The 27955-nt window shown below is 42.0% G+C and overlaps 1 protein-coding gene across 1 annotated transcript in view; it reads right to left on the bottom strand.

Annotated features, from left to right (window-relative positions):
* Positions 1-27955, bottom strand: part of si:dkey-1h24.2 (uncharacterized protein LOC100137117 homolog) — a 148701-nt gene that overhangs the window by 86033 nt on the left and 34713 nt on the right. The window contains exon 2 of the mRNA XM_034176068.1: positions 26895-27143. Within this exon, the coding sequence (XP_034031959.1) occupies positions 26895-27143 (249 nt within the window). The remainder of the gene's footprint in view (positions 1-26894; positions 27144-27955) is intronic.

Here is a 27955-nt window from a genome sequence, read left to right as displayed (position 1 = left end):
ACACGGTGGGTTTCTTCTGTTGACGCTTGAAGGCGGTCATACCCAGCCTCAGCATCTACTTCCACTGACTGTGGAACTGAGGGATTTACAGAGAGATTTTGTTCTTTCACTGTGACCAACAGGGAAGTCCCACCTCACCAAGGAGTCATAGAGAACAGATAAAAATAAGCTGAAGGCAAAGAAGAGAAAATAAAAATGCAGCATTACAAAAATAAAACAGCTATTTTTAGATATCACATGAAAGAGTATAAACAGGTTTCATATATACATAAACGGTGTTAAAGAGGAAAAATTAATCTAAATTTATCACATTTAATCACATTTGTAATTTTTTTGAAAACATCACCCCTCAAATTGCAAAACACACTCACAGGCTCTCATAAACACAAAAACAATGAAGAAAAGAAATTCACCTTTAAAAACAATTAAAAAAAATATTTTAATGTATGACAAATTGCAGTCTATGAACATTGCAAAAATGAGGCATCATGAACACACTGAGCATGATTTATTGCTACACTACAAAATGTATTTAGAAGTATTTTTATCACTTCAATTACAGTAAGGTAGGTATCTGTGTGATGAAGCAATTTTCACTTTGCATATCAGTTTTTTTGTGATTTTGGAATACAGCTGTAATCATGGGTCATTGAGAAAGAGAGTTTGGTGGTGGAGTGGGATTTCAATAATCTGAGGTAAAATTAGAGGATCTGATATCTGTTACATATATGTAAAAACACTCATAGAATCGTAAAACACTGGAGATGTTGAACATTAAATATCAAACAAAAAAATCTAAAAGACATAAAAAGTGATTTGGCACAGTAATAAATTAATAATAAATGAATTAATAAATGGTAAGTGGATTGCATTTATATAGCGCTTTTCCATCTGAATAAGAAGCTCAAAGCACTTTACAATGATGCCTCACATACCGATGCCAGGGTGCTGCCATGCAAGGTGCTCACTACACACCGGGAGCAACTCGGGGATTAAGGACCTCGCCCAAGAGCCCTTAGTGATTTTCCGATCACGCTGGGCTTTGAACCAAGGATCCTCTGGTCTCAAGCCCAATGCTTAACCAGTAGACCATCACCTCCCCACAATAATAATAATTATCTTACTGGATCCAAGACCATTTCATTTTCAAAGCAGCCCACTGAACATTAAAATCTGGACATTTGAGATATATCAGTGCTCCATTAAAAGGAGTGCAGATAGTGGAGCAGATATGTGAAAAAGATGTTCACTTCTGGCAGAAAGTCTGATTTAATTATTTAACCCATTCTTTACATTTTTCACTGGGTGTAACTAATGTTGTAATTAATTAATTAATCTAAATTAATGTTATTTTTGACAGCCATAGATAAGACAAAAAAAACCTGTGTATTTCCTGATGAAAACAAGTTTCACGAAAGGTGGAATCACTGGTTTCAGGCTGTCAGACACAAGCAACCAGATGACAGAAAGTGGGAAACCAATAGATTAATTTAGTTATGGTCAGAACATTTCCAAACAGATACACCTGGAGTAAACAACTCCCATGTCCCAAAAAAACCTATCGTTAGTGTTTGTGGGTCCTTCAGGACTACGTCAGAGTTGGGTTGGGTTAAATGGCTCAATGAAAATTCATTCCAAAGTGCAGCTGAGAAAAAGAAAAAAGTAACAGCACAGATCACAAATGACTCTGTCAATTCAGTATTTTGATAGGAAATATCAAAATGCCGAATTGCCAAATTAAGTAATACCATTTGGCAATGGTATTAATTAAGATTGCCTAGAAATTTACTGGAAGGAGTTGTACCTCAGACCTTTTGAATCTTGGCTATTTTGCTCTCCCTTCTGCCATTTGATTTGAAGTAGGGACACATTTCAACCCACAAATCATCAATGCTCATAAAGCATTCTGGCCTCTGAAGGCAATATCTCTCTACATATTCATAAGTCATCCTGTCTAATATATCACTTGCACCTTCTGCAGTCATGGGATTCCAATATTTCACTTCAATCAGTTTTTCAATCTCATAATAACCACTGGGTGCCATTGTCATTTTTCACCCAACAAGACACAGACCACTTTGTTACAAATAGGAGGTGACTTCGGCGTGAATCTATGAATTGCACCAAAAAATTAATTCATCTTAACTTAGAATAACACAAAAAATAATAAAATAATAATTGACAAACAGGCTTACAAAGACTAGCCCCCATCCATTCAGTTTTATGCCGGCTGTATACACTTGTTTCTGTGCTGTTGGGAACAGAGCACAGACTGCCGCCAGACTCTTGACTGGAAGAAGAAAGTTTGACCACATTACATCCATTTTGGTGTCTCTTCCATGGCTTCCTGTCTCTGTGAGATCAGATTTTAAGGTTATGCTATTAGCCTATAAAATTATTCATGGACTTAGCACCTCCCTACCTAGCTGACCTAATTAAACCCTACGTACCGGCCCAGGCTCTGCGTTCTCAGGGTGCAGGACTACTTTGTGTCTCTAGGGTGAATAAAAAGTCTGTGGATCACAGAGCTTTCTCTTCTCATGCACCTGCTTTGTGGAATGATCTCCCTGTGCCATTAAAATAGTCAGATTCTGTAAAGACTTTCAAGTCTAGACTTAAGATGCACTTATTTTCCCTTTCGTATGACTAGCATACTGGCATAATATGGTACTATGCTTCCTACCATTTTAAATTAATTTTATTAGGAACTGGAGCGGACTGCTGCCTCAACTTTATCCAAAGTCTGGGTCTTTTAGTGAAGCTTAGGGCTAGTGGCCAGCAATCACCTTAGTATTTCTTCTGTTTTTCTTGTTGCTTAATGCTGACAAATTATACTGTATTTGTTGTCTTTCTGCTGCCTGATTCTGATTTTTTTCCTCTCTGTTTGAGGTGCGGCTCCATCCAGAAGTGGGAGTGGGTGTCTTCTTCAGCAGGCCTCCCATCCTGTTCACTGGCATAGACTACCAAAATTTCCTGTATATTAATTTTGTAAATTGTGTCGGTAGCATGGCCCAAGCAGTGGGTCACCCCTTTGAGTCTGGTCTGCTTGAGGTTTCTTCCTCAAATCATCAGAGGGAGTTTTTCCTTACCACTGTCACTTGAGTGCTTGCTCTTGGGGTCGGTAAGGTTAGACCTTACTTATGTGAACCAGCTTGAGGCAACTTTGTTGTGATTTGGCGCTATATAAATGAAAATAAATTGAATGGAAATGAAAAGAGTTCAAAGCCATTTCAGTCTAATGATCTTGCCCTCCTCCTCTCAATACTAAGAACTCCAGTATTCATACCTGTGAATGCTATCGAGGTGTTTGCGTTACTGTGGGACCCGTGAGCCCTTACTGGGTCATTGAGAGTCTCACAAATAGGGAAAAGTGTGGGCAGCTATCGGCAACAGCTTTTTTTTTCAATATAAATACAATTTAAACAGTATATATAACAATAAGAATCACTGAACTGCCTCAAACAGTGCTGGCTGTTGAACTTACAATGTTGTCTGACATTGATTATATGTGCATGTGTAACACATGCATGTTGTTTGCACATGCACGATGTTTGAAACATCACATCTGATATATTCATTATATTCAATCAATCAGAATTGAATAGACATCAACCAAAGTTTGATGAACACTGAAGGGCCAGAAATGAGTTGTGACAGTATCTAGAACCCGTGACAACATAATCATCATGTTACAGTTATCACTTGCAAAACCATGCTTGCCCACAGAATGTCATTCCATCCGAAAAGAAAAGTCAAGTTGTATATTATACAACCCCTGGCAAAAATTATGGAATCACCAGCCTCGGAGGATGTTCATTCAGTTGTTTAATTTTGTAAAAAAAAAAAAGTAGATCACAGACATGACACAAAACTAAAGTCATTTCAAATGGCAACTTTCTGGCTTTGAGAAACACTATAAGAAATCAGGAAAAAAAAATTGTGGCAGTCAGTAACGGTTACTTTTTAGACCAAGCAGAGGGAAAAAAATATGGACTCACTCAATTCTGAGGAAAACATTATGGAATCATGAAAAACAAAAGAACGCTCCAACACATCACTAGTATTTTGTTGCACCACCTCTGGCTTTTATAACAGCTTGCAATCTCTGAGGCATGGACTTAATGAGTGACAAACAGTACTCTTCATCAATCTGGCTCCAACTTTCTCTGATTGCTGTTGCCAGATCAGCTTTGCAGGTTGGAGCCTTGTCATGGACCATTTTCTTCAACTTCCACCAAAGATTTTCAATTGGATTAAGATCCGGACTATTTGCAGGCCATGACATTGACCCTATGTGTCATTTTGCAAGGAATGTTTTCACAGTTTTTGCTCTATGGCAAGATGCATTATCATCTTGAAAAATGATTTCATCATCCCCAAACATCCTTTCAATTGATGGGATAAGAAAAGTGTCCAAAATATCAATGTAAACTTGTGCATTTATTGATGATGTAATGACAGCCATCTCCCCAGTGCCTTTACCTGACATGCAGCCCCATATCATCAATGACTGTGGACATTTACATGTTCTCTTCAGGCAGTCATCTTTATAAATCTCATTGGAACGGCACCAAACAAAAGTTCCAGCATCATCACCTTGCCCAGTGCAGATTCGAGATTCATCACTGAATATGACTTTCATCCAGTCATCCACAGTCCACGATTGCTTTTCCTTAGCCCATTGTAACCTTGTTTTTTTCTGTTTAGGTGTTAATGATGGCTTTCGTTTAGCTTTTCTGTATGTAAATCCCATTTCCTTTAGGCGGTTTCTTACAGTTCGGTCACAGACGTTGACTCCAGTTTCCTCCCATTCGTTCCTCATTTGTTTTGTTGTTTATTTTCAATTTTTGAGACATATTGCTTTAAGTTTTCTGTCTTGATGCTTTGATGTCTTCCTTGGTCTACCAGTATGTTTGCCTTTAACAACCTTCCCATGTTGTTTGTATTTGGTCCAAAGTTTAGACACAGCTGATTGTGAACAACCAACATCTTTTGCAACACTGCGTGATGATTTACCCTCTTTTAAGAGTTTGATAATCCTCTCCTTTGTTTCAATTGACATCTCTCGTGTTGGAGCCATGATTCATGTCAGTCCACTTGGTGCAACAGCGCTCCAAGGTGTGATCACTCCTTTTTAGATGCAGACTAACGAGCAGATCTGATTTGATGCAGGTGTTAGTTTTGGGGATTTTTGGGGGGATTTACAGGGTGATTCCATAATTTATTCCTCAGAATTGACAGTCCATATTTTTTTCCCTCTGCTTGGTCTAAAAAAGTAACCGTTACTGACTGCCACATTTTTTTTCCTGATTTCTTATAGTGTTTCTTAAAGCCAGAAAGTTGCCATTTGAAATTACTTTAGTTTTGTGTCATGTCTGTGATCTGCTTTTTTTCTACAAAATTAAACAACTGAATGAACATCCTCCGAGGCCGGTGATTCCATAATTATTGCCAGGGGTTGTAACTGCCAGCACATGAATCTCAAAATAAAATCCATATTCTGCATTTATTAATAAAACTTTGGGTATAATTGGCATGAGATTAATGGAAGGACACAAACAACAGTGACAACAAATACATTTCTCAATAATATTAAATATTATTGTGAAATATTGTTTATGGATGACTTTGTGGTCTCCACATTTTATTGATTTCAATTATCAAAATTGGGAGCATAAAATCTGAGAAAATCAATAAGATCAAGCGATGAACTGGGAACAAAGCAATTCGTTTTGACATACTGAGACTGAAAAAAGAAAAATTAACATCATGATTCAAACATTTTTAGACTGTTTTAAACTTGTCAGAGCTCCGTGAAAGCCAATGTGAACATCGGTAAAATCACACACTCCCACATTTAAGATTTAACAAAGATAGTTACTAAAGAAAGTTAACTTTGGTATGTAAGTATGCATTTAACCAGCATGTGTTGCAGAGCAGCAGGAAACATTAACATGGCTGTTTTATTGCTCACAGTAAGAGAAGTTAAACCGTGCACAGTTGATGTTGTGATAGCTTTACTTTCCTTGCTGTTTAAAAAAATAATAAATAAACCTCTGGTCTGGTGCCGTTTTAAATGATGCAAAAAAGTTTCGAAAGGCACAGACATCTACCCCAGTTATTTATTTACAGACCAAATCACTGACGTCAAAGCAAAATGGAATATTTCCATTAAAAAAAAAGCATATATACAGTCTATGAAAAAACAAACAAAAAAGGCGGACTCATCCATCACCCAGGTTGAACTCACCGAGGTGGTTAGAAAGCTCCACGGTTGCAAGGCTCCTGGGGTGGATGAAATCCATCCTGAGTACCTTAAGTCTCTGGATGTTGTGGGACTGTCTTGGTTGACACTTCTCTGCAACATCGCGTGGCGGTCGGGGACAGTGCCTCTGGATTGGCACACCAGGGTGGTGGTCCCTCTGTTTAAGAAGAGGGACCGGAGGGTGTGTTCCAACTACTGGGGGAACACACTCCTCAGCCTCCCAGGTAAGGTCTATTCCAGAGTACTGAAAAGGAGAATTCGACCGATAGTTGAACCTCGGATTCAGGAGGAGCAGTGTAGTTTTCGTCCTGGTCGCAGCACACTGGGCCAGCTCTACACACTCCATCGGGTGCTCGAGGGTTTATGGGAGTTCGCTCAACCAGTCCACATGTGCTTTGTGGATCTGGAGAAGGTGTTCGACTGTGTCCCTCGGGGCACCCTGTGGGGGGTGCTCCAGGAGTACAGGGTTTGGGGTCCTTTGCTAAGGGCTATCCGGTCCCTGTACAACCGCAGCAGGAGCTTGGTTCGCATTGCCGGTAGTAAGTCAAACCTGTTTCCAGTGCACAATGGCATCCGCCAGGGCTCCCCTTTGTTACCGGTTCTGTTCATTACCTTTATGCATAGAATTTCTAGGCGCAGCCAGGGTGTAGACGGAGTCTGGTTTGGGAACCACAGAATCTCATCTCTGCTGTTTGTGGACGATGTGGTTCTGTTGGCTTCGTCAAATCAGGACCTTCAGTGTGCACTGAGTGGTTTGCAGCCGAGTGTGAAGCATCCAGGATGAAAATCAGCACCTCCAAATCTGAGGCCATGGTTTTCGACCGGAAAAAGGTGCCTTGCCCTCTTCAGGTCGGTGGAGTGTCCTTGCCTCAAGTGGAGCAGTTTAAGTATCTCGGGGTCTTGTTCACGAGCGAGGGACAGATGGAGCATGAGATCAACAGACAGATCGGTGTAGCATCTGCAGTGATGCGGTCACTGTATCGGACCATCGTGGTGAAGAGAGAGCTGAGCAGGGGGGCAAAGCTCTCAATTTACCGATCGATCTACATTCCGACCCTCAACTATGGTCATGAGATTTGGCTCATGACCGAAAGAACGAGATCGTGCGTACAAGTGGCCGAGATGAGTTTCCTCCGTATGGTGGCTGGGCGCTCCCTTAGAGATAGGGTGAGGAGCTCGGCCACTCGGGAGGAGCTTGGAGTCGAGCCGCTGCTCCTCCATGTCGAAAGGAGCCGGCTGAGGTGACTCGGGCATCTTTTCCGGATGCTCCCTGGAGGCCTCGCTGGAGAGGTGTTCCAGGCACGTCCCATCGGGAGGAGGTCCCGGGGAAGACGCAGGACATGCTGGAGGAGTTGGGGGAGGTGTGTGTGGATCGGGAGGTCTGGGCGGCTTTGCTTGAGCTGCTGCCCCCGCGACCCGACTCCGGATAAAGCAGAAGAAAATGGATGGATGGATGGATGGAAAAACACAACTTTGACATTTTCGTTTCGCCGTATAATCGGTCATACGCAAGGTGAAAAATGACTTTACAAAATACAGGCAAACCGTATAGATTGACAGGTATGAATATCCTATCATCATTCATTGTTGTTCCCAAATTATTCTTTATTAGTTTAAGCACAAAGCCCGACCTGTCCTTTGCAGTGATTGATGCTCGAATGATTGATAGCTCTGGTGGGGGTGGCCAGACAGGGTGGCCAATCAGATTCCAGGGGTAGCCAGTACCACCCCCAGCCACCTCGGTGGCCACACCCCTGTTCATGTGCATCTTCATATAAAGTGCTACCATAATCTGAAATGTCCTAAAAATCAACCAACCAATTTAGGAAGCGTTTCTAATATAGTACAAAGTCAACATCATAAGGTGCAGCAATTAAACACAACAGTCCAATTGTCATACTTTGAAGACATTGACTGGAATTATTTTTCTTTCATGCACATCTCCATGTGCTCCCATTGTGCAAAGTTTCACTGAAATCCACCAACCAGTTTAGGAGTTATGATTACAATACTCATGGACGCCATTATTCCCAATTACACCCCCACCCAAACATTTGTTTGTGAAGGGTATAAAATTGTAATAATGCCTTAAATTGATATCTTGGACACTTATAAATCATCATCAGTCAATGAGTCACTTTGTATTTGCTTTGCAGTTTGGGGGGTCGAGTGTTATTTTGTGTGCTGCATTTGACTGCCAAAGCCTACAGGTGGATTCATGACTAAGAAAGGCTGACTTTTTTTTTTTGGTAATGAGGTATGTTTCAGAAAAAGGAAGGAAGGAGTGTCACCGTTGCCTCTTTGCCACAACGGTCATGAAAAGTGCATGAGGAGCAAGTGTGCTGATTTTGTTCAAAGGGTAGCTGCCACTGAGTTGAAATGGCTTGCTGTCATTGGCAGAGAACAGATTTAAATGTAAATTTTCATGGCACGGACACAAGAAGACGAGAAGAACAACGTACAGAGCCCCATTAGATGGTGAAGTCTGTGAGAAATGGAGCCACTGTGTTCCAAATGACTGATGCCTCAATGTTGCCTCTTATAAATGCTGATAGCACGGTGGTGTGCACGTTCAATAAAGGACTGCTGTGCTGGTGCACTGACATTTGAATTGATTTGAATTGATAATGTAGTGACAATGATTCACATAATTTAAAGGATTCAAGAAACAACTAATGTGCTAACACTAATCCTATCTGAAGAATTGGGTTCTTGCCCCAAATACTTCAAGATTATCAACAGTTCCCTCTTGGTCCACTTGACCAACCATCAGTTGAATTACTGCCGGGGAGGCAGCACAACTAATTGACCACATGGAGTCTGTAAAGAAATGTTGTGAAACAAAACTTGTGCTAGTGGCATAAGTAGCAGTAAGCAACTAATGCAACCACACTGGGGCCCAGCATGATGGTCCAGGTGGCTTTCAATTACAGCCGGATTGCATTGGTCATGTTAGTTACAGTGAGGAAAATAAGTATTTGAATACCCTGCGATTTTGCAAGTTCTCCCACTTAGAAATCATAGAGGGGTCTGAAATTTTCATCTTAGGTGCATGTCCACTGTGAGAGACATAATCTAAAAAAAAAAAAAAAAAAATCCGGAAATCATAATGTATGATTTTTTTTTAATAATTTATTTGCATGTTACTGCTGCAAATAAGTATTTCAACACCTGCCAATGAGCAAAAATTCTGGCTCTCAAAGACCTGTTAGTCCGCCTCTAAAAAGTCCACCTCCACTCCACTTATTATTCTAAATTAGAAGCACCTATTTGAGGTCGTTAGCTGCATAAAGACACCTGTCCACCCCACGCAATCAGTAAGACTCCAACTACTAACATGGCTAAGACCAAAGAGCAGTCCAAAGACACCAGAGACAAAATTGTAGACCACCACAAGGCTGGAAAGGGCTACGGGGCAATTGCCAAGCAGCTTGGTGAAAAAAGATCAACTGTCCAGGCCCATCTTAAGTTTGCCCATGACCATTTGGATGATCCAGAGGAGTCATGGGAGAAAGTTATGTGGTCAGATGAGACCAAAATAGAACTTTTTGGTCTTAATTCCACTCGCCATGTTTGGAGGAAGAAGAATGCTGAGTACCATCCCAAAAACACCGTCCCTACTGTGAAGCATGGGGGTGGAAGCATCATGCTTTGGGGGTGTTTTTCTGAACATTGGAAAGGATGATTGCACTGTATTAAGGAGAGGATGACCGGGGCCATGTATTGGAAGATTTTGGGGAACAACCTCCTTCCCTCAGTTAAAGCATTGAAGATGGGTCGTGGATGGGTCTTCCAACATGACAATGACCCGAAGCACACAGTCAGGATAACCAAGGAGTAGCTCCGTAAGAAGCATATCAAGGTTCTGGAGTCACCTAGCCAGTCTCCAGATGTAAACCCAATAGAAAATCTTTGGATGGAGCTCAAACTCCGTGTTTCTCAGTGACAGCCCAGTAACCTGGCTGATCTAGCGAAGATCTGTGTGGAGGAATGGACCAAAATTCCTGCTGCAGTGTGTGCAAACCTGGTGAGAAACTACAGGAAACGTTTGACCTCTGTAATTGTAAACAAAGGCTACTGTACCAAATATTAACACTGATTTTCACAGGTGTTGAAATACTTATTTGCAGCAGTAACATACAAATAAATTATTAAAAAATACTACATTGTGATTTCTGGATTTTTTTTTTTTTTTTTTTTAGATTATGTCTCTCACAGTGGACATGCACCTAAGATAATTTCTAAGTGGGAGAACTTGCAAAATTGCAGGGTGTTCAAATACTTATTTTCCTCACTGTATGTCAAAGCCATTTAAAAAAAACAGAGATGTTTAAATGTTAAACAATGTTTAAAATATGACAAAAGGTAAAAATAAAAAAATAGAAAGTTTTTTTAAAACATTTAAAATGTTTGAAAAGGCTGTAAAATGTGTAAATGCATAGACAGTTCCTTAAAAACACAAATATATGACACAGCTATTCGTGTGTTCTCTGAGAGGGGGCTCACTCTTCCTGGTCTAAGTGCTGTGCTCGAGACCAGAGGATCCTCGGTTCAAACCCCAGCCTGACCAGAAAATCACTAAGAACCCGCTCCCACTGTTGCTCTGGGGGTTAGTAAGGTTAGACCTTACTTGTGTGAAGCGCCTTGAGGCAACTCTGTTGTGATGTGGCACTATATAAATGAAAATAAATTGAAATTGAAACCCTTGGGCAAGGTCCTTAATCCCCAGTTGCTCCCGGAGTGTAGTGAGTGCCTTGTATGGCAGCACTCTGACATCAGTGTGTGAGTGTGTTTGTGTGAATGGGTGATTGTGAGGCATAATTGTAAAGCATTATAAAGTTTCCAATCCACCTAACCTGCCTGTCTTTAAATGCAGGAGGAAACTGGAGCACCCGGAGGAAACCCACGCAAACTACTGTAGGTAGTTAGGGAATAATGACCATAATTTTAGTCATGCATATTATTACTGCTTATCAAATTACACAACCCCAACAGCCTGCTCTCTGCCCTTCAGAAAAGTTCATTCTTGCATGTGAAATAATAATTCTCAGTTTTATTTTACATATATTGGCATTTTCAACATTCTGGCTTCAGATGGACTGCTGATGAAAGTCCAACCCCTTTCTCACACCTGACAGCTGAAAGTCTGAAGGAAAGATTCCACTATCCTGATGAAGGTGCTGCCAAGTTAAGCACCAAACCAAAACGCTCACACTGTGCTTTATCTCGTCTTGACTTTGACAAACTTTCATCCTTTTTCTCATTCAATAAATCCAAGTCACTGCACACTTAGTCACCTGTTTGATAATCATCTTTCATCAATGAAATCTTAAGGCGAGGCTGTTTCACCAGCTTGATTCCAGGGGAGAATACAAGATGAGACTTCCTCTGCTTAATCCATAAATTTTTAGTGTTGCCCGAAACAAACCTAAAGGCGTTCAAAATATTTTTTAAAAAGCGACAAATACAATAACAAATGCCAGATGGTCTTGCAACCAGCTCTGTGCGAATTTGCTAAAAGCTATGAAAAACTCAAATTCGGATACATTATGCAAACGGCACCACAGGGTAGAACTGACAAAGTGAGCTGAGAAGTTGGTTGATAATTGCATTAAACAATAATGCACAAAAACACAAACATGAATATACACTCAACAAAAATATAAACGCAACACTTTTGGTTTTGCTCCCATTTTGTATGAGATGAACTCAAAGATCTAAAACTTTTTCCACATACACAATATCATCATTTCCCTCAAATATTGTTCACAAACCAGTCTAAATCTGTGATAGTGAGCACTTCTCCTTTGCTGAGATAATCCATTCCACCTCACAGGTGTGCCAGATCAAGCTGCTGATTAGACACCATGATTAGTGCACAGGTGTGCCTTAGACTGCCCACAATAAAAGGCCACTCTGAAAGGTGCAGTTTTATCACACAGCACAATGCCACAGATGTCACAAGATTTGAGGGAGCGTGCAATTGGCATGCTGACAGCAGGAATGTCAACCAGAGCTGCTGCTCGTGTATTGAATGTTCATTTCTCTACCATAAGCCGTCTCCAAAGGCGTTTCAGAGAATTTGGCAGTACATCCAACCAGCCTCACAACCGCAGACCACGTGTAACCACACCAGCCCAGGACCTCCACATCCAGCATGTTCACCTCCAAGATCGTCTGAGACCAGCCACTCGGACAGCTGCTGAAACAATCGGTTTGCATAACCAAAGAATTTCTGCACAAACTGTCAGAAACCGTCTCAGGGAAGCTCATCTGCATGTTCGTCGTCCTCATCGGGGTCTCGACCTGACTCCAGTTCGTCGTCATAACCGACTTGAGTGGGCAAATGCTCACATTCGCTGGCGTTTGGCACTTTGGAGAGGTGTTCTCTTCACGGATGAATCCCGGTTCGCACTGTTCAGGGCAGATGGCAGACAGCGTGTGTGGCGTCATGTGGGTGAGCGGTTTTCTGATGTCAATGTTGTGGATCGAGTGGCCCATGGTGGCGGTGGGGTTATGGAATGGGCAGGCGTCTGTTATGGGCGAAGAACACAGGTGCATTTTATTGATGGCATTTTGAATGCACAGAGATACTGTGACGAGATCCTGAGGCCCATTGTTGTGTCATACATCCAAGAACATCACCTCATGTTGCAGCAGGATAATGCACGGCCCCATGTTGCAAGGATCTGTACACAATTCTTGGAAGCTGAAAATGTCCCAGTTCTTGCATGGCCGGCATACTCACCGGACATGTCACCCATTGAGCATGTTTGGAATGCTCTGGACCGGCGTATATGACAGCATGTACCAGTTCCTGCCAATATCCAGCAACTTCGTACAGCCATTGAAGAGGAGTGGACCAACATTCCACAGGCCACAATTGACAACCTGATTAACTCTATGCGAAGGAGATGTGTTGCACTGCATGAGGCAAATGGTGGTCACACCAGATACTGACTGGTATCCCCCCCCCAATAAAACAAAACTGCACCTTTCAGAGTGGCCTTTTATTGTGGGCAGTCTAAGGCACACCTGTGCACTAATCATGGTGTCTAATCAGCATCTTGATATGGCACACCTGTGAGGTGGGATGGATTATCTCAGCAAAGGAGAAGTGCTCACTATCACAGATTTAGACTGGTTTGTGAACAATATTTGAGGGAAATGGTGATATTGTGTATGTGGAAAAAGTTTTAGATCTTTGAGTTCATCTCATACAAAATGGGAGCAAAACCAAAAGTGTTGCGTTTATATTTTTATTGAGTGTATGCAAATCTGATTGAAGACAACATGCATGCAGAATATTACAGCATCGATCTGATGACTGCCGACGAACCAGTAGACAGGCTGTGACTCACATGACTATTGAGCCAGGGTTAGATGGATGAATGCATGGAGGAATGGAGAACACAAGAACGGATGGCATATTGAATGTCTAATGGGCGTGTGCTAACAGATGAGTTTGGAAAGGGCAGATGAGTTTGCCGAGCAGGTTACCGCAAAATCTATAGGCCTGTAGAGTCACAACGATCCTGTGTATTGATTGGGTTTGGTTGAGACTAGGTCTGGTTATGTAAAACATCTACTCATTCATCAGATGCTACAGCAGCACTGATTTCATAAAGTTCTTAAGGGCGCATTTAGAAGTTTGCGATCAGGTTTACTGGTGAGAGTTTACTGGCAAGAATGCTTCAAAGAAATGACCTTCTCAGAATGTCAACAGATAACGCACACAGAGGACAAATTAGGTCTTTGGAAGATATTTGTTTGTGGTGCAATAATCCACAGCTGAAACCCAGTTACGTGGTTACAAAATCTGTGTTCCTGTCAATGATACTCACATTAACCACTTATTCTGTTACTACTACTTTAAAGCCACAGTGTGTAGAATGTAGTGTCATCTAGTGATGAGGTTGCAGAATGCATTATGCTGTCACCAGTGATGCCGGTAACACGGTAAAGCACGGTGACAACAGCACACCTGCACTAAGCTTTACAAAGACATTTTTATGCTTTTTTTTCTCCTTTATTTAGAATTCTGAGCTGAGCTGCTCCGTATCTGCTCGTTAAAAATAGCTGATCCTCCACCACGTCAACAACTAACACTATTTTCCACTCAAATGCACCTAAACTCTCTTTCTGTGGACCACATGATGTGAAAACACAATAAAACGTTCTTACCTGTAAATCTGGTCATGTTTTCTGCATAAATAAATGTTATCCATTCTTTGTGCTGAGACGCCAAAGCAGGGGCGAATCCAGAGGGAATGGGGGATGTGCCCCCCCACAACACCCCTAGATTAAAGGTCCAGTTTTGAAGCCTTTTTTTACTACAACTACTAATACTACTTGTAATAATTTTGACAAGTAAAATGTTTAGAGAGAATTTAAATGTTATAAAGAATTTAATAGTTACATTGATAAACAATGCAGATTAGAAATTGCAAGTTTTACTGTTACAGTGCTGTCAACAGTTATATATGAGGTCAAGAAAGAGGTCTTTATTTTACTTTTTATAAAACAACTATTTTAATTGAAGTCAAGAAAGGGTGACTATAAAGTGAGTTTTGGCAAAACAGGTATCATTATCATGTTAAGATGGCAGAGGGTTGTTGTCGACAGCTGGGGAAAGTAACTAAAAAAGTAACTAGTAATCTAACTTAGTTACTTTTACAATTGAGTAATCAGTAAAGTAACTAAGTTACCTTTTCAAGGAGTAATCAGTAATTGGATTACTTTTTCTAAGTAACTCTAGCAACACTGGCTGTCACCAGTCACAATTGTGTTTCCATTCTTGTTTTTGTTTCTTTGGTGATGGGGATTCATGCTTCTTTGTGATAAGCAAAATGATGGATCTTAAATTCGTTAGCTTTCACTACTGGTAGACTGTACACAGGAGAGCAACTGCTGATGACTTTTTCAGTATTCTGAAAGCCCATTCGTCTGAAGTCCCATTGGTCCATAGGTCCATCAGGCTGGTTGTGGAAACTACATAATGCCCAACTGAACCCCTGAGCAGCAAAGAACCTGGAGCTTTAGCACTTCTCTGCTGCCAGGCCAGAAGCCAAACGAGGATATGTCATGGAGAAACTTTCACATTCTGCAGGAGATTAGAGAACGAAAAGGTTGCCATAGGATTGTGGGTGAGGCCATTAATTTGGCTGTTCTCAACCTTTCCAAGCTCAAAGTGAACTAATGATTGAAGTTACTGCAGTAGACCTCAGGTTGCTGCCCATCTCTGCACTCATGAATCACATTTCACCTTCACTCTGGCCTGATGGGAGCCAGCTCTTCTGCAATTCACACTATACTTGTGCCGATGTGCCACTGCTGGAGCACGTTCATGAATTCCTTGAAGTACAGCCGCTGCTCCTTTGCATTGGAAGGAGACAGCTGAGGTGGTTCAGGCATCTGGTAAGGATGCCTCCTGGGCACCTCCCTAGAGAGGAGTTCCAGGCACGTCCATCTGGGAGGAGACCCCGGGGAAGACCCAGGACTGGGTGCAGAGATTATTACAATGGCCTGAGAACACCTTGGGATCCCCCAGTCAGAGGTGGTTAATGTGGCCAAGGAAAGGGAAATTTGGGGTCCCCTACTGGAGCTGTTGTCCCCAGGACCCAATCCCGGATAAGAGGTTGAAGATGAGTGAGTGAGTGTGGTAAGCCTCCATTTCTCTGTATTTCATGGCATGCAGCATGTGACAAACCCTGTTCAATAAATCATATACAACCCCTGGCAAAAATTATGGAATCACCGGCCTCAGAGGATGTTCATTCAGTTGTTTAATTTTGTAGAAAAAAAGATCACAGACATGACACAAAACTAAAGTCATTTCAAATGGCAACTTTCTGGCTTTAAGAAACACTATAAGAAATCAAGAAAAAAAGATTGTGGCAGTCAGTAACAGTTACTTTTTTAGACCAAGCAGAGGAAAAAAATATGGAATCACTCAATTCTGAGGAAAAAATTATGGAATCACCCTGTAAATTTTCATCCCCCAAATTAACACCTGCATCAAATCAGATCTGCTCATTGACATTGACCCTATGCCATGACATTGACCCTATGTGTCTTTTTGCAAGGAATGTTTTTGCAGTTTTTGCTCTATGGCAAGATGCATTATCATCTTGAAAAATGATTTCATCATCCCCAAACATCCTTTCAATTGTCCAAAATATCAACATAAACTTGTGCATTTATTGATGATGTAATGACAGTCATCTCCCCAGTGCCTTTACCTGACATGCAGCCCCATATCATCAATGACTGTGGAAATTTACATGTTCTCTTCAGGCAGTCATCTTTATAAATCTCATTGGAAAGGCACCAAACAAAAGTTCCAGCATCATCACCTTGCCCAATGCAGATTCGAGATTCATCACTGAATATGGACTTTCATCCAGTCATCCACAGTCCACAACTGCTTTTCCTTAGCCCATTGTAACCTTGTTTTTTTCTGTTTAGGTGTTAATGATGCCTTTCGTTTAGCTTTTCTGTATGTAAATCCCATTTCCTTTAGGCGGTTTCTTACAGTTCGGTCACAGACGTTGACTCCAGTTTCCTCCCATTCGTTCCTCATTTGTTTTGTTGTACATTTTTCGATTTTTGAGACATATTGCTTTAAGTTTTCTGTCTTGATGCTTTGATGTCTTCCTTGGTCTACCAGTATGTTTGCCTTTAACAACCTTCCCATGTTGTTTGTATTTGGTCCAGAGTTTAGACACAGCTGACTGTGAACAACCAACATCTTTTGCAACATTGCGTGATGATTTACTCTCTTTTAAGAGTTTGATAATCCTCTCCTTTGTTTCAATTGACATCTCTCGTGTTGGAGCCATGATTCATGTCAGTCCACTTGGTGCAACAGCTCTCCAAGGTGTGTTCACTCCTTTTTAGATGCAGACTAACGAGCAGATCTGATATGATGAAGGTGTTAGTTTTGGGGATGAAAATTTACAGGGTGATTCCATAATTTTTTCCTCAGAATTGAGTGATTCCATATTTTTTTTCCTCTGCTTGGTCTAAAAAAGTAACCATTACTGACTGCCACAATCTTTTTTTCTTGATTTCTTATAGTGTTTCTTAAAGCCAGAAAGTTGCCATTTAAAATGACTTTAGTTTTGTGTCATGTCTGTGATCTGCTTTTTTTCTACAAAATTAAACAACTGAATGAACATCCTCCGAGGCCAGTGATTCCATAATTTTTGCCAGGGGTTGTATATTTGAAAATATCATGTTTTCTCAGTTAACAGTTTGTTTCACAGCCTATTGCATTACATACATATACTATATACATACAAACACAGAAAATGAAAGTCCAGAAAGGCCATGTTTTCAACCACACTGATGTCAAATTGACTGATGTACTGTAACTCTACACTCCAGAACTGCACAGATATATAATGAGCATACGAGGTCTGTTAGAAAAGTATCTGACCTTTTTATTTTTTGCAAAAACCATATGGATTTGAATCACGTGTGATTGCATCAGCCAAGCTTGAACCTTCGTGCGCATGCGTGAGTTTTTTCACGCCTGTCGGTTGAGTCATTCGCCTGTGAGCAGGCTTTGAGTGAGCAGTGGTCCACCCCTCTCGTCGGATTTTTATTGCGAATAAATGTCTGAACAATTTGGAGCTTTGCTGCATCAAATTTTTCCAGAAACTGTGACAGACCTCCAGGTGGACACCATTCTGAAAATTCATATGGCTTTCAGCGATGATTTTATGGGGATTACACAGATTAAGGAGTGCTGCAGCCAGTTTAAAGACCGCCCACAGCGTCTGAGAGCGCGGCGCACTTTTTCGGCACATTCCACTGTTACAGGAGTTTTTTCATGGAAAGAGGAGTGGAGGGATGCGCCACTGTGCCGCTCAAACCACCTCTGTGTTGGTCTCACAGGACGGCTTTAAGGATGGCCCAGAGCGACTGGTGGTGCGCCGCGCTCCGAAGCCACCATCGACAGGCTGAGTGACCATCGTCACGGATCCACGGAGACGCGTGGAATTCCTCTGCACGTCTGTCTCAATGTGCCGAAAAAGTGCTGATGTCCACGTCTTTTCACAATTCCTGTGCTAGTCAGACGACGTCCCAGATAAAACACAGCGTCCAGTTTGGAAATGAATGGCACATTCCACTGTTACAGGAGTTTTTGTCATGGAAAGAGGAGCAGAGGCTTCGCGCGTCGCGGCGGTGCTGCATGGCGTAAAGCAACGCCGTGATGAAGCCTCATGGGACATGTTCTGGCATGTCCAGGCACATCCACAATTTCTCGGATAATCACTCGATGGAAAAACCACCAACAGCTGTCTGAACACCATCTCAAAGCCATCCTGTGAGACCAAAACAGAGGTGGTTTTGTCTCGTTTCAGTAGCGAATCCATCGTGACGCGCGAAGCCTCCGCTCGGCTTTCCATGACAAAATCTCTTGTTAAAAGTGAAATCTGCCGGAAAATGGTTGATGTCCAGCAAGTGTGATAACCAGAGAAATTGCACACGATGGTCACAGATCAAGACAGCCATCCGTTTAGAAATGAAATGGTCGCTCAGCCTGTCGATGGCGGCTTCGGAGCGCGGCGCACCACCAGTCGCTCTGGGCCATCCTTAAAGCGACAGTAACACTCCATAATCTCTTTGAAGCCCATAAAATTTTCACCAAAAACCATCTGAATTTCTCGAATGGTGTCCACTTGGATGTGCCTCACAGTTTCTGAAAAAATTTTGATCAAGCAAAGCGGCAGTCTGAGCCATTCCTAAACAATGAAAAAAATGACGAGAGGGGTGGACCACTCCTCACTCAAAGCCTGCTCACAGGCGAATGACGCAACCGACAGGCATGAAAAAACTCACGCGTGCGCACGAAGGTTCAAGCTTGGCTGACGCAATCACACGTGATTCAAATCCATATGGTTTGTGAAAAAAATAATAAGGTCGGATACTTTTCTAATAGAACTCGTATATATATATATATATATATATATACACACACACACATACACAAGGGTAGGCTGTAAAGTTATAAGGCTCACTATAATGCAGTTAATGCATTACTCCTTCATGGGGAGCCTTAGAACTTTTCAGCCTACCCTCGTATATATACATGCAGCATAGCTGCAGAAGAGAAGGAAAAAAGAGAAAAAAGAGTAATTCAATTACTGATTACTCCTTGAAAAAGTAACTTAGTTACTTTACCGAATATTCTATTTTAAAAGTAACTAAGTTAGAATACTAGTTACTTTATTAGTTACTTTCAACAGCTGCCGACAACAACCCCCCTGCCGCGTCAACATGAAAATGATAACCCGTTTTGCCAATACTGTCCTTATTGTCACCCTTTCTTGACTTCAATGAACATAATACTTGTTTTATAAAAAATAAAATAAAGACGTCTTTCTATTTAACTGCTGACAGCAATGTCATGGTAAAACTTACAATTTCTAACCTACATTGTTTATAAATGTAACTATAAAATTCTTTCTAACATTTTTATAACATTTAAATTCTTTCTAAACATTTTAGTTGTTGAAATTATTATAAGTAGTATTAGTAGTAGTAATACGCATAGGATGAAAAAATGTCTTAAGTGGACCTTTAATCTAGGGCTGGTGTAGGGAGCATTAATATTTGTGCGTCACGGATCAGCTGTTTTTAATGGTGACACGCACAGAGTGGCACAGAGTTTTAAAGAAAAAAAAAGTATAAAAATGTCTTTGTAAAAACCGTAGCTCTGAACATCACCGTGCTTTAGACAACTGTTTTTCAACTCAAAGCTGCTGCACAGCGGCTGCGGCTCTGTGCTCACAGCTCGCTGAAAGTGGGAAAAGTGGGCAGTTCAACCGAACGCCGGCCTTCACCTGCTCACGCACTGAGATCAACCCACAATACAAAAATAATAATAGTGCAGAGTGACTCGGAGAAGTAACTTTAATCTGATTACTGATTTGGAAAGATTAACGCGTTAGACCACTCATTACTCGTTACTGAAAAAAAGCGTTCAGATTAGAGTCACTGGTCATGTGGGTCTACTTTCATGTGTGCATTTTGAATTTTCTTTGTATTCATGTTTGGGTTTTTTCTTTATATTCAGGTTTTGTTTTGCTTTGTGTTTTTCTTAGTGCACACTCTTGTCTTGTGTCTGGGGTTGGGTCTGGGTGTGTCTTGTCCCTTCTGTTTGCCACACCTCCTTCCTGATTGGTCTCACACACTCTCATTTTCCCTAATCACAACCGTTTATATAAACCTTCTGTTTTCCCTCCTGGTCTTTGCCAGTTCATTGTACCTCATGTCTTTGCTACCAGCCTTTTTCACAGTCCTCATCCTTGTTATTGCTACGCCATATTATCAGAACCTTTTGCTTGCTTTGGACCTCGAGTAAGTGTCATGATTTGGATACCGCTGCCGATTTTGGCTTGTGCTTCTGCAGTGGTGGGCACAGTTCCGATAATAGATAACTATCGACGATAATGTATTCATTATCGGATTATCTTTTTAGATAACTTTAAAAAACCATTATCGGACAAATTATCTTCTGATAAATTTTTGTCCAATAACTTTTACACCGATAACGTAGTAAACAAAGCTGAACAGTGACAAACATTTTTAAAATTTAAAATCAGTTGAGCACCTACGTATTAAAAAGTTTCATAGCAGATGTGTAGTTCTACCCTCTGCAAACAGAAGAGAGCTGCTTCCAGGAGAAACTGCTTTATCCTCTGCAGTCAAAAGAAAACTGGTCACAAAAAAAAAAGAAAAATCATTTCCTTTAACACCATACTGATACGCTGGCAATATCACCCAAGTCATCCAGCGGCATACATTTTTAACTTATGGTTCAAACATTAACCAAACTAATTTCGGACAAGTTAATTAAAATTACTGTCATGTCTGAAGTTTTATGAAGTGAAAATATCAGATATATGTTTTAGTTTTAAAGTAATGTGCTAATTTTTAAGGTTTTAGTGAGCACATGCTGTGCCCAGCAGTGCATTACGGGTAGAATAGGGTAATCTCAGTACGTTCACAACAGGACAAATGCATTTGAGACACTCTGTTCAGGCTCCACGGACAACAGCATTAAACTCTAGTGCCTAAAACTCTTGTGAATATATTCTCTGGATTTATAGACGTTGTTATTGTATTTGCGTTTGTTAAATTCCACGCATCTTAAATTTAGCAGACACGGATTATCTGGAATTTTGTTTTGGCAAGTTTTCAAGGCCTCTACTGCCATCGACTGGCCAGTAGTGTTCATGGCAGTATTCGTCCTGAAGCTGGGCAGACACTGTATGATATTTTTAATCACTGTACTCAGTTTCAGTTCAAACTGTACCACAGTCGGAACGACACCAAGAGGTGGGCCGCTTCCGTGATCGAGGATCACCGACATCAAGAGGTCAGAGCATTTGCAGAGACCTGTCATCTCAGACGAGCACACCCATCGCTGGCGCTACGGAGGAACCAATACAGCTAGGACGAACCTGCCTGACTACAGAGGAATGTCAGCGGCATCAGTGAGAGGGGTGGTGTTTTTATTGTGGCCAGCTTGGGGACCTGGTTTCGTGCTGCCCAGTCTGTGATTCCCGTTCCATGCCGCCAACTTCCATGAGAGTAAGTCAGAACCTTGTTAACACCAAAGTTGAACTCAACAAAGTTAAAGCCATGATAACTTTTGAAGGTGATTATGTCACAGGCTGGATTTGAGGACTGCATAATTTATGAAACAGACGTGGAATGTGGACCGGATTTTGCCGCGGGAACAGGCCCACTGAATGGCATGACCACTGCTGGATGACCCCCGCCTGTGGACTGGACGCCTGCGTGGACATCTCATCAAATGCATCTTCTTTGTTGTGTTATATTCTGTTTTGTAAAACCTTGCAAAATCTTGCAACTGTTAGAATGGCCAAAGCAGTGAGTTACCCCTTTGAGTCTGGTGTGCTTGAGGTTTCTTCCTCAATCTCATCAGAGGGAGTTTTTCCCTACCACTGTCACCTGTGTGCTTGCTCTAGGTGCTGGTAAGGTTAGACCTTACTTGTGTGAAGCACATTGAAGGAGCTTTGTTGTGATTTGGTGCTATATAAACTAAATAAATTGTATTAAATTGAATTACCTGTTCCTCAGCAGCCATCAGCCATAGTCGCACATCTCTGTGGACTTTGTCACGGGTCTTCCAAACTCACATGACAACATGATCATTCTTACCGTGGTGAACTAACTCTCCAGGTTGGCCCATTTTATTTCTTTGCCTAAATTACTCTCGGCCAAGAACACAGCCAAGGCTGTTAATAATTATGTTTTCAGGTGCCATGGTTTCCTCAAAGACATTGTGTTTAATCGAGGGTCGCAGTTCATGTCTCGATTTTGGTCAGAGTTTTAGCGACTCCTGGGAGCTATGGTTAACCTGTCCACTGGCCATCAACCCCAGTTTAATGGTCAAACTGAACACGTTAAGAATTAGAGAAGGGATTTTGTATTGCGTCCGCTCAACACCCCGCAACCTGGTCAGAACACCTGCTCTGGGTGGAACTTGCACACAACACATTACCATCCTCGTCTACAGGTCTCTCACCGTTTCATGTTGTCCATGGTTTTCAACAATCACTGTTTCTGTCCACAGACTCTGATTCCCCGGTCCCATCCACATCAGCCCTGGTACAAAGGTGCAGGAGCACTTGGGAGCGGGCCCACCAGTCATTCATCAAGTCATCGTCCTCATACAAGATGTCTGCGGATCGCAAGAGGACTCCTGCTCCATCCTATATTCCTGATCAAAGAGTTTGGTTGTCCACCAACTACTTGCTGCTCCGGGTGGACTCTAAGAAGCTCGCTCCCAGGTTTGTTGGACTCTTTCCTGTTTCCAAGACTGTTCACCCTTCGGCTGTCCAGCTAAAGCTCCCCAGGGCTGTGCGCGTCCATCTGACATTCCATGTTAGTCAGGTCAACTCAGTGAAGACCAGCAAGACCAGCACACTGTGTCCTCCAACTGAGCCCTCTCCACCCACTCGGTTCGTGGACAGCGGTCTGCCGTTCTATGTGCGGAGGATCCTGTCTGCTTGTTTTCAAGGCCAGGGGATCCTAGGAGGGGTATGGTGCAGAGGAGCACTCCTGGATCCCGTCTTGCTTTGTTTTGGACCCTGATCTCATTCAGGACTTCAATGCCTCACACCCTCACACTCCTGAGCCATCAGGGGCAAACCTTTGAGGGAGGTGAGGTCGTGTGAGTCTACTTTCATGTGTAAGTTTTGTATTTTCTTTGTATTCATGTTTGGGTTTTTTCTTTCTGCTCAGGTTTTGATTTGCTTTGTGTTTTTCTTACTGCACACTCTTGTCTTGTGTCTGACGTTGGGTCAGGGTGTGTCTTGTCCCTTCTGTTTGCCACACCTCCTTCCTGATTGTTCTCACACACCTGTGTCTCATTTTCCCTAATCACAACCCGTTATTTAAACGGTCTGTTTTCCCTCCTGTCTTTGCCAGTTCGTTGTACCTCGTGTCTTTGCTACCAGCCTTTTTCACAGTCCTCGTCCTTGTTATTGCCACGACGTATTATCAGAACCTTTTGCCTGCTTTGGACCACGAGTAAGTCTCATGATTTGGATACCGCTGCCGATTTTGGCTTGCGTTTCTGTGTACCGACCTTAGCCTGTTTTGTCAGTAAATCCTTTTCCTCACTTCACGGCTCTGTGTGAGTCTCACATTTGTGTCCAGGCGTTTTGGGTCCATGTTCCTGACAGACTACATGTTTCTCACAGATGGTGCACTGCAGTTTTAAGGCTATAATAGGATTGTGGATCTCACCATTCATTTGGTCATCCTCAACCATTCCAAGCTGAAAGTAAACTAACGAGAGAAGTTATTGCAGTAGCTCCTGGATTCCTGCCCATCTCTTTGCTTCCGTCTACCTCGCGACTCACACTGGGCCCTGACACCAGCCTGATGGGAGCCAGCTCATCGCCAAATCACACTCCTGCGGATGTGTGACTGCTCGAGCGCTTTCATCACATGGGTTAACTTCTGAGAAGCACACTAAAGCCCAGAGACAGACAGATAGATCCTGTTTAGATATCAAACAATTTACGTTTTCCCAAATGTAAATTTTATGAGGCAAATTAAAAACTGGCACAACTTAAAAATAGTCAGCATGTCACCTTCATTTATGCATGTCAAAGATAAAACTCTGATTGTCCAGTATATTGTGATCAATAATTGATTTTCAGGTTGTGAAATAGCCATTTCACCTGATTGGTTGGAATTCTAGAAGGCAGTGAAGTTATTAGGAGCTGTAGAGTAGGTAGGTCAGTGGGTTAAGAAGTAGGGCTATCAATATGTAAACCTGGGTTTAATTCTCAATCACACTGTCAGTGTCCTTGAACAAGACACTTCATCTGCATTAGAAATAGCTACAGGCCTTGACTGTGGAATTAGTATGTGCTGGACTAGCGTGGCCATACTTTGATTGCAGACTTTTTACAGTGAGGCAAATAAGTATTTGATACAGTGTCGATTTTGCAAGTTTACCCACTTGCAATGAATGAAGAGGTCTGTAATGTTTATCATTGGTACACTTCAACTGACAGAATCTAAAAAAAAAATTCAGAAAATCACACTATGATTTTTAAAAAACATTATTTGCATTTTATTGCACAAAATAAATATTTGATCACCTACTAGCCAGCAAGAAATTTGGGCTTTCACAGACCTGTTTGTCTTCAAGAAGCCCTCCTATTCTGCACTCTTTGCCTGTATTAATTGCACCTGTTTGAACTTGTTACCTGTATAAATGACACCTGTCCACACACTCCATCAATCACACTCCAACCTATTCACCACTGCCAAGACCAAAGAGCTGTCTAAGTACACCAGGGACAAAATTGAACAAGGCTGGGATGGGCTACAGGACAATAGGCAAGCAGCTTGGTGAGAAGACAAGAACTGCTGGCATAATTATTAGAAATTGAAGAAACACAAGATGACTGTCAATCTTCCTCAGTCTGGGACTCCATACAAGATCTCGTCTCGTGGGGTAAGGATGATTCTGAGAAAGCCCAGAACTACACAGGAGGACCTGGTCAATGACCTGAAGAGAGCTGGGACCACAGTCGCAAAGTTTACATTAGTAACACACAACGCCGTCATGGTTTAATATCCTGTAGGGCAGCAAGGTCCCCCTGCTCAAGCCAGCACATGTCCAGGCCCATTTGAAGTTCACCAGTGACCATCTGGATGATCCAGAGGAGGCATGGGAGAAGGTCATGTGGTCAGATGAGACCAAAATAGAGCTTTTTGGAATCAACTCCACTTACCATGTTTAGAGGATGAGAACAACCCCAAGAAATCCATCCCAACCGTGAAGCATGGGGGTGGAAACATCATACTCTGGGGGTGCTCTTTTGCAAAGGGGACAGTGAGACTGCACCGTATTGAAGGAAGGATGGATGGGGTCATGTATTGTGAGATTTTGGAAAACAACCTCCTTCCCTCAGTAAGAGCATTGAAGATGGGTCATGGCTGGGTCTTCCAGCATGACAATGACCCCAAACACACAACCAGGGCAACTAAGGAGGGGCTCCGTAAGAAGCATTTCAAGGTCCTGGAGTGGCCTGGTCAGTCTCCAGACCTGAACTCAATAGAAAATCTTTGGAGGGAGCTGAAACTCCAAACCTGAAAGATTTGGAGAAGATCTGTGTGGAGGAATGGGCCAAAATCCCTGCTGCAGTGTGTGTAAACCTGGTGAAAAACTACAGGAAACGTTTGACCTCTGGAATTGCAAACAAAGGCTACTGTACCAAATATTAACATTGATTTTCACAGGTGTTTAAATACTTATTTGCAGCAGTAACATACAAATAAATTATTTTAAAAAATCATACATTGTGATTTCTGGATTTTTTTTTTTTTTTTTAGATTATGTCTCTCACAGTGGACATGCACCTAAGATGAAAATTTCAGACCCCTCCATGATTTCTAAGTGGGAGAACTTGCAAAATCGCAGGGTGTTCAAATACTTATTTTCCTCACTGTCTATAGCCTCTTTGTTGGTGCCTCTGGCAGGGAATCTCAGAACAAGACTCATCTTTCCCCCCAACCAGTGACATCACCCGCCTGACCTGCATAAATGGCGGCAGCCGGTCGATGTCAAAGCCTCTCAAACCACGACTAAAACAAGGTTTTCTGTAGATGTTTTATGGTCTTTGCTGTTTCTTGAACTATCAAAAGAACGCTTTTTTTAATTCATGCTATAAATAATCCTGTAACTTCCACCACCTGCAGTTACAATTAAGCTTCATTGGGCTTTCCTGAGTGACTGTGTTTTAGAGTTTTGCAAAATGAGTAAATTAGATATGAATACTGGATCTAAGCAGGTGAAAACTGCTAGTGCTTTTGCCAAAAGAGTAGCTCATTCAGAGTAGCCACTGAGCATTTGGTCAGCAAAATAGGGTTTTGTGTTTTAAGGAAGACAAAAACTGTAATTTGGAGGATTTCACATTTCTACTAGATGTCTCCAAATCCTTCATTGGTTCCTTAGTTGTGAAGCTACGGTTCTGTTGGAGCTGTCACACCAAACTGTTCATTCCTGGGTGTTAATTTAGGGCCCCTTTCTCAAACGTGTGGCTCCGAGTGTGTTCTTTCCTACCCATAAAGTAGGCGATGATCCTGCACATGGTGGCCCCAAAGATGAAGTCCTCCAGGATGTTTGGGATGAGGGTGAAGGGCATGCAGAAGACAGCCATCATCAAGTCGCTGACCGCCAGTGACAGCAGGAAACAGTTGGTGACAGTCCTCATGCGCTTGTTCATTATCAGGACCACGATGATCAGCAGATTGCCAAAGACGCTGAGGAGGAAGATCAGCACGTAGAGCACGATGCGGAAAGATTCCATCTCTGACGGAGAGAGAAAAACACTTAAGACCAGCTTTTTATGTTAATCAGCTGATTAATTATGGCAAAGAAGCATACGAGGGCTGTCCATAAAGTATAGGTCCTTTTTATTTTTTTCAAAAACTATATGGATTTCATTCATATGTTTTTACGCCAGACATGCTTGAACCCTCGTGCGCATGCGTGAGTTTTTCCACGCCTGTCGGTGACGTCATTCGCCTGTGAGCACTCCTTGTGGGAGGAGTCGTCCAGCCCCTCGTCGGAATTCCTTTGTCTGAGAAGTTGCTGAGAGACTGGCGCTTTGTTGGATCAAAATTTTTTCTAAACCTGTGAGGCACATCGAAGTGGACACGGTTTGAAAACTTAAGCTGGTTTTCAGTGAAAATTTTAGCAGCTGATGAGAGATTTTGAGGTAATACTGTCGCTTTAAGGACTTCCCACGGAGCGAGACGTCGTGCAGCACTCCCAGGCGCCGTCGTCAGCCTGTTTCAAGCTGAAAACCTCCACATTTCAGGCTCTATTGATCAAGGACGTCGTGAGAGAACAGAGAAGTTTCAGAAGAAGTCGGTTTCAGCATTTTATCCGGATATTCCACTGTTAAAGGAGATTTTTTTTAATGAAAGACGTGCGGACGGGTCCGCGCGTCAGGACGCAGCCGGCGCGGTGCAGCGGCACAGGAAAAACACCTCCGTGTTGATAACCATTTGTAAAATCCAGGTGGCTTTTGATGGCTTTCAGTGGAGTGAGTATATGTGAAATTGTTTAACAGCTGGACATGTTCCAACTTGTCCTTAAGGCTTCCAACAGAGGTGTTT

Source organism: Thalassophryne amazonica, chromosome 1 (assembly GCF_902500255.1).
Source record: "Thalassophryne amazonica chromosome 1, fThaAma1.1, whole genome shotgun sequence".
In the NCBI taxonomy this organism is placed as follows: Eukaryota; Metazoa; Chordata; class Actinopteri; order Batrachoidiformes; family Batrachoididae; genus Thalassophryne; species Thalassophryne amazonica.
Note: the sequence above shows the minus strand (reverse complement) of the source record. Positions and strands in the feature narration are given on the sequence as shown.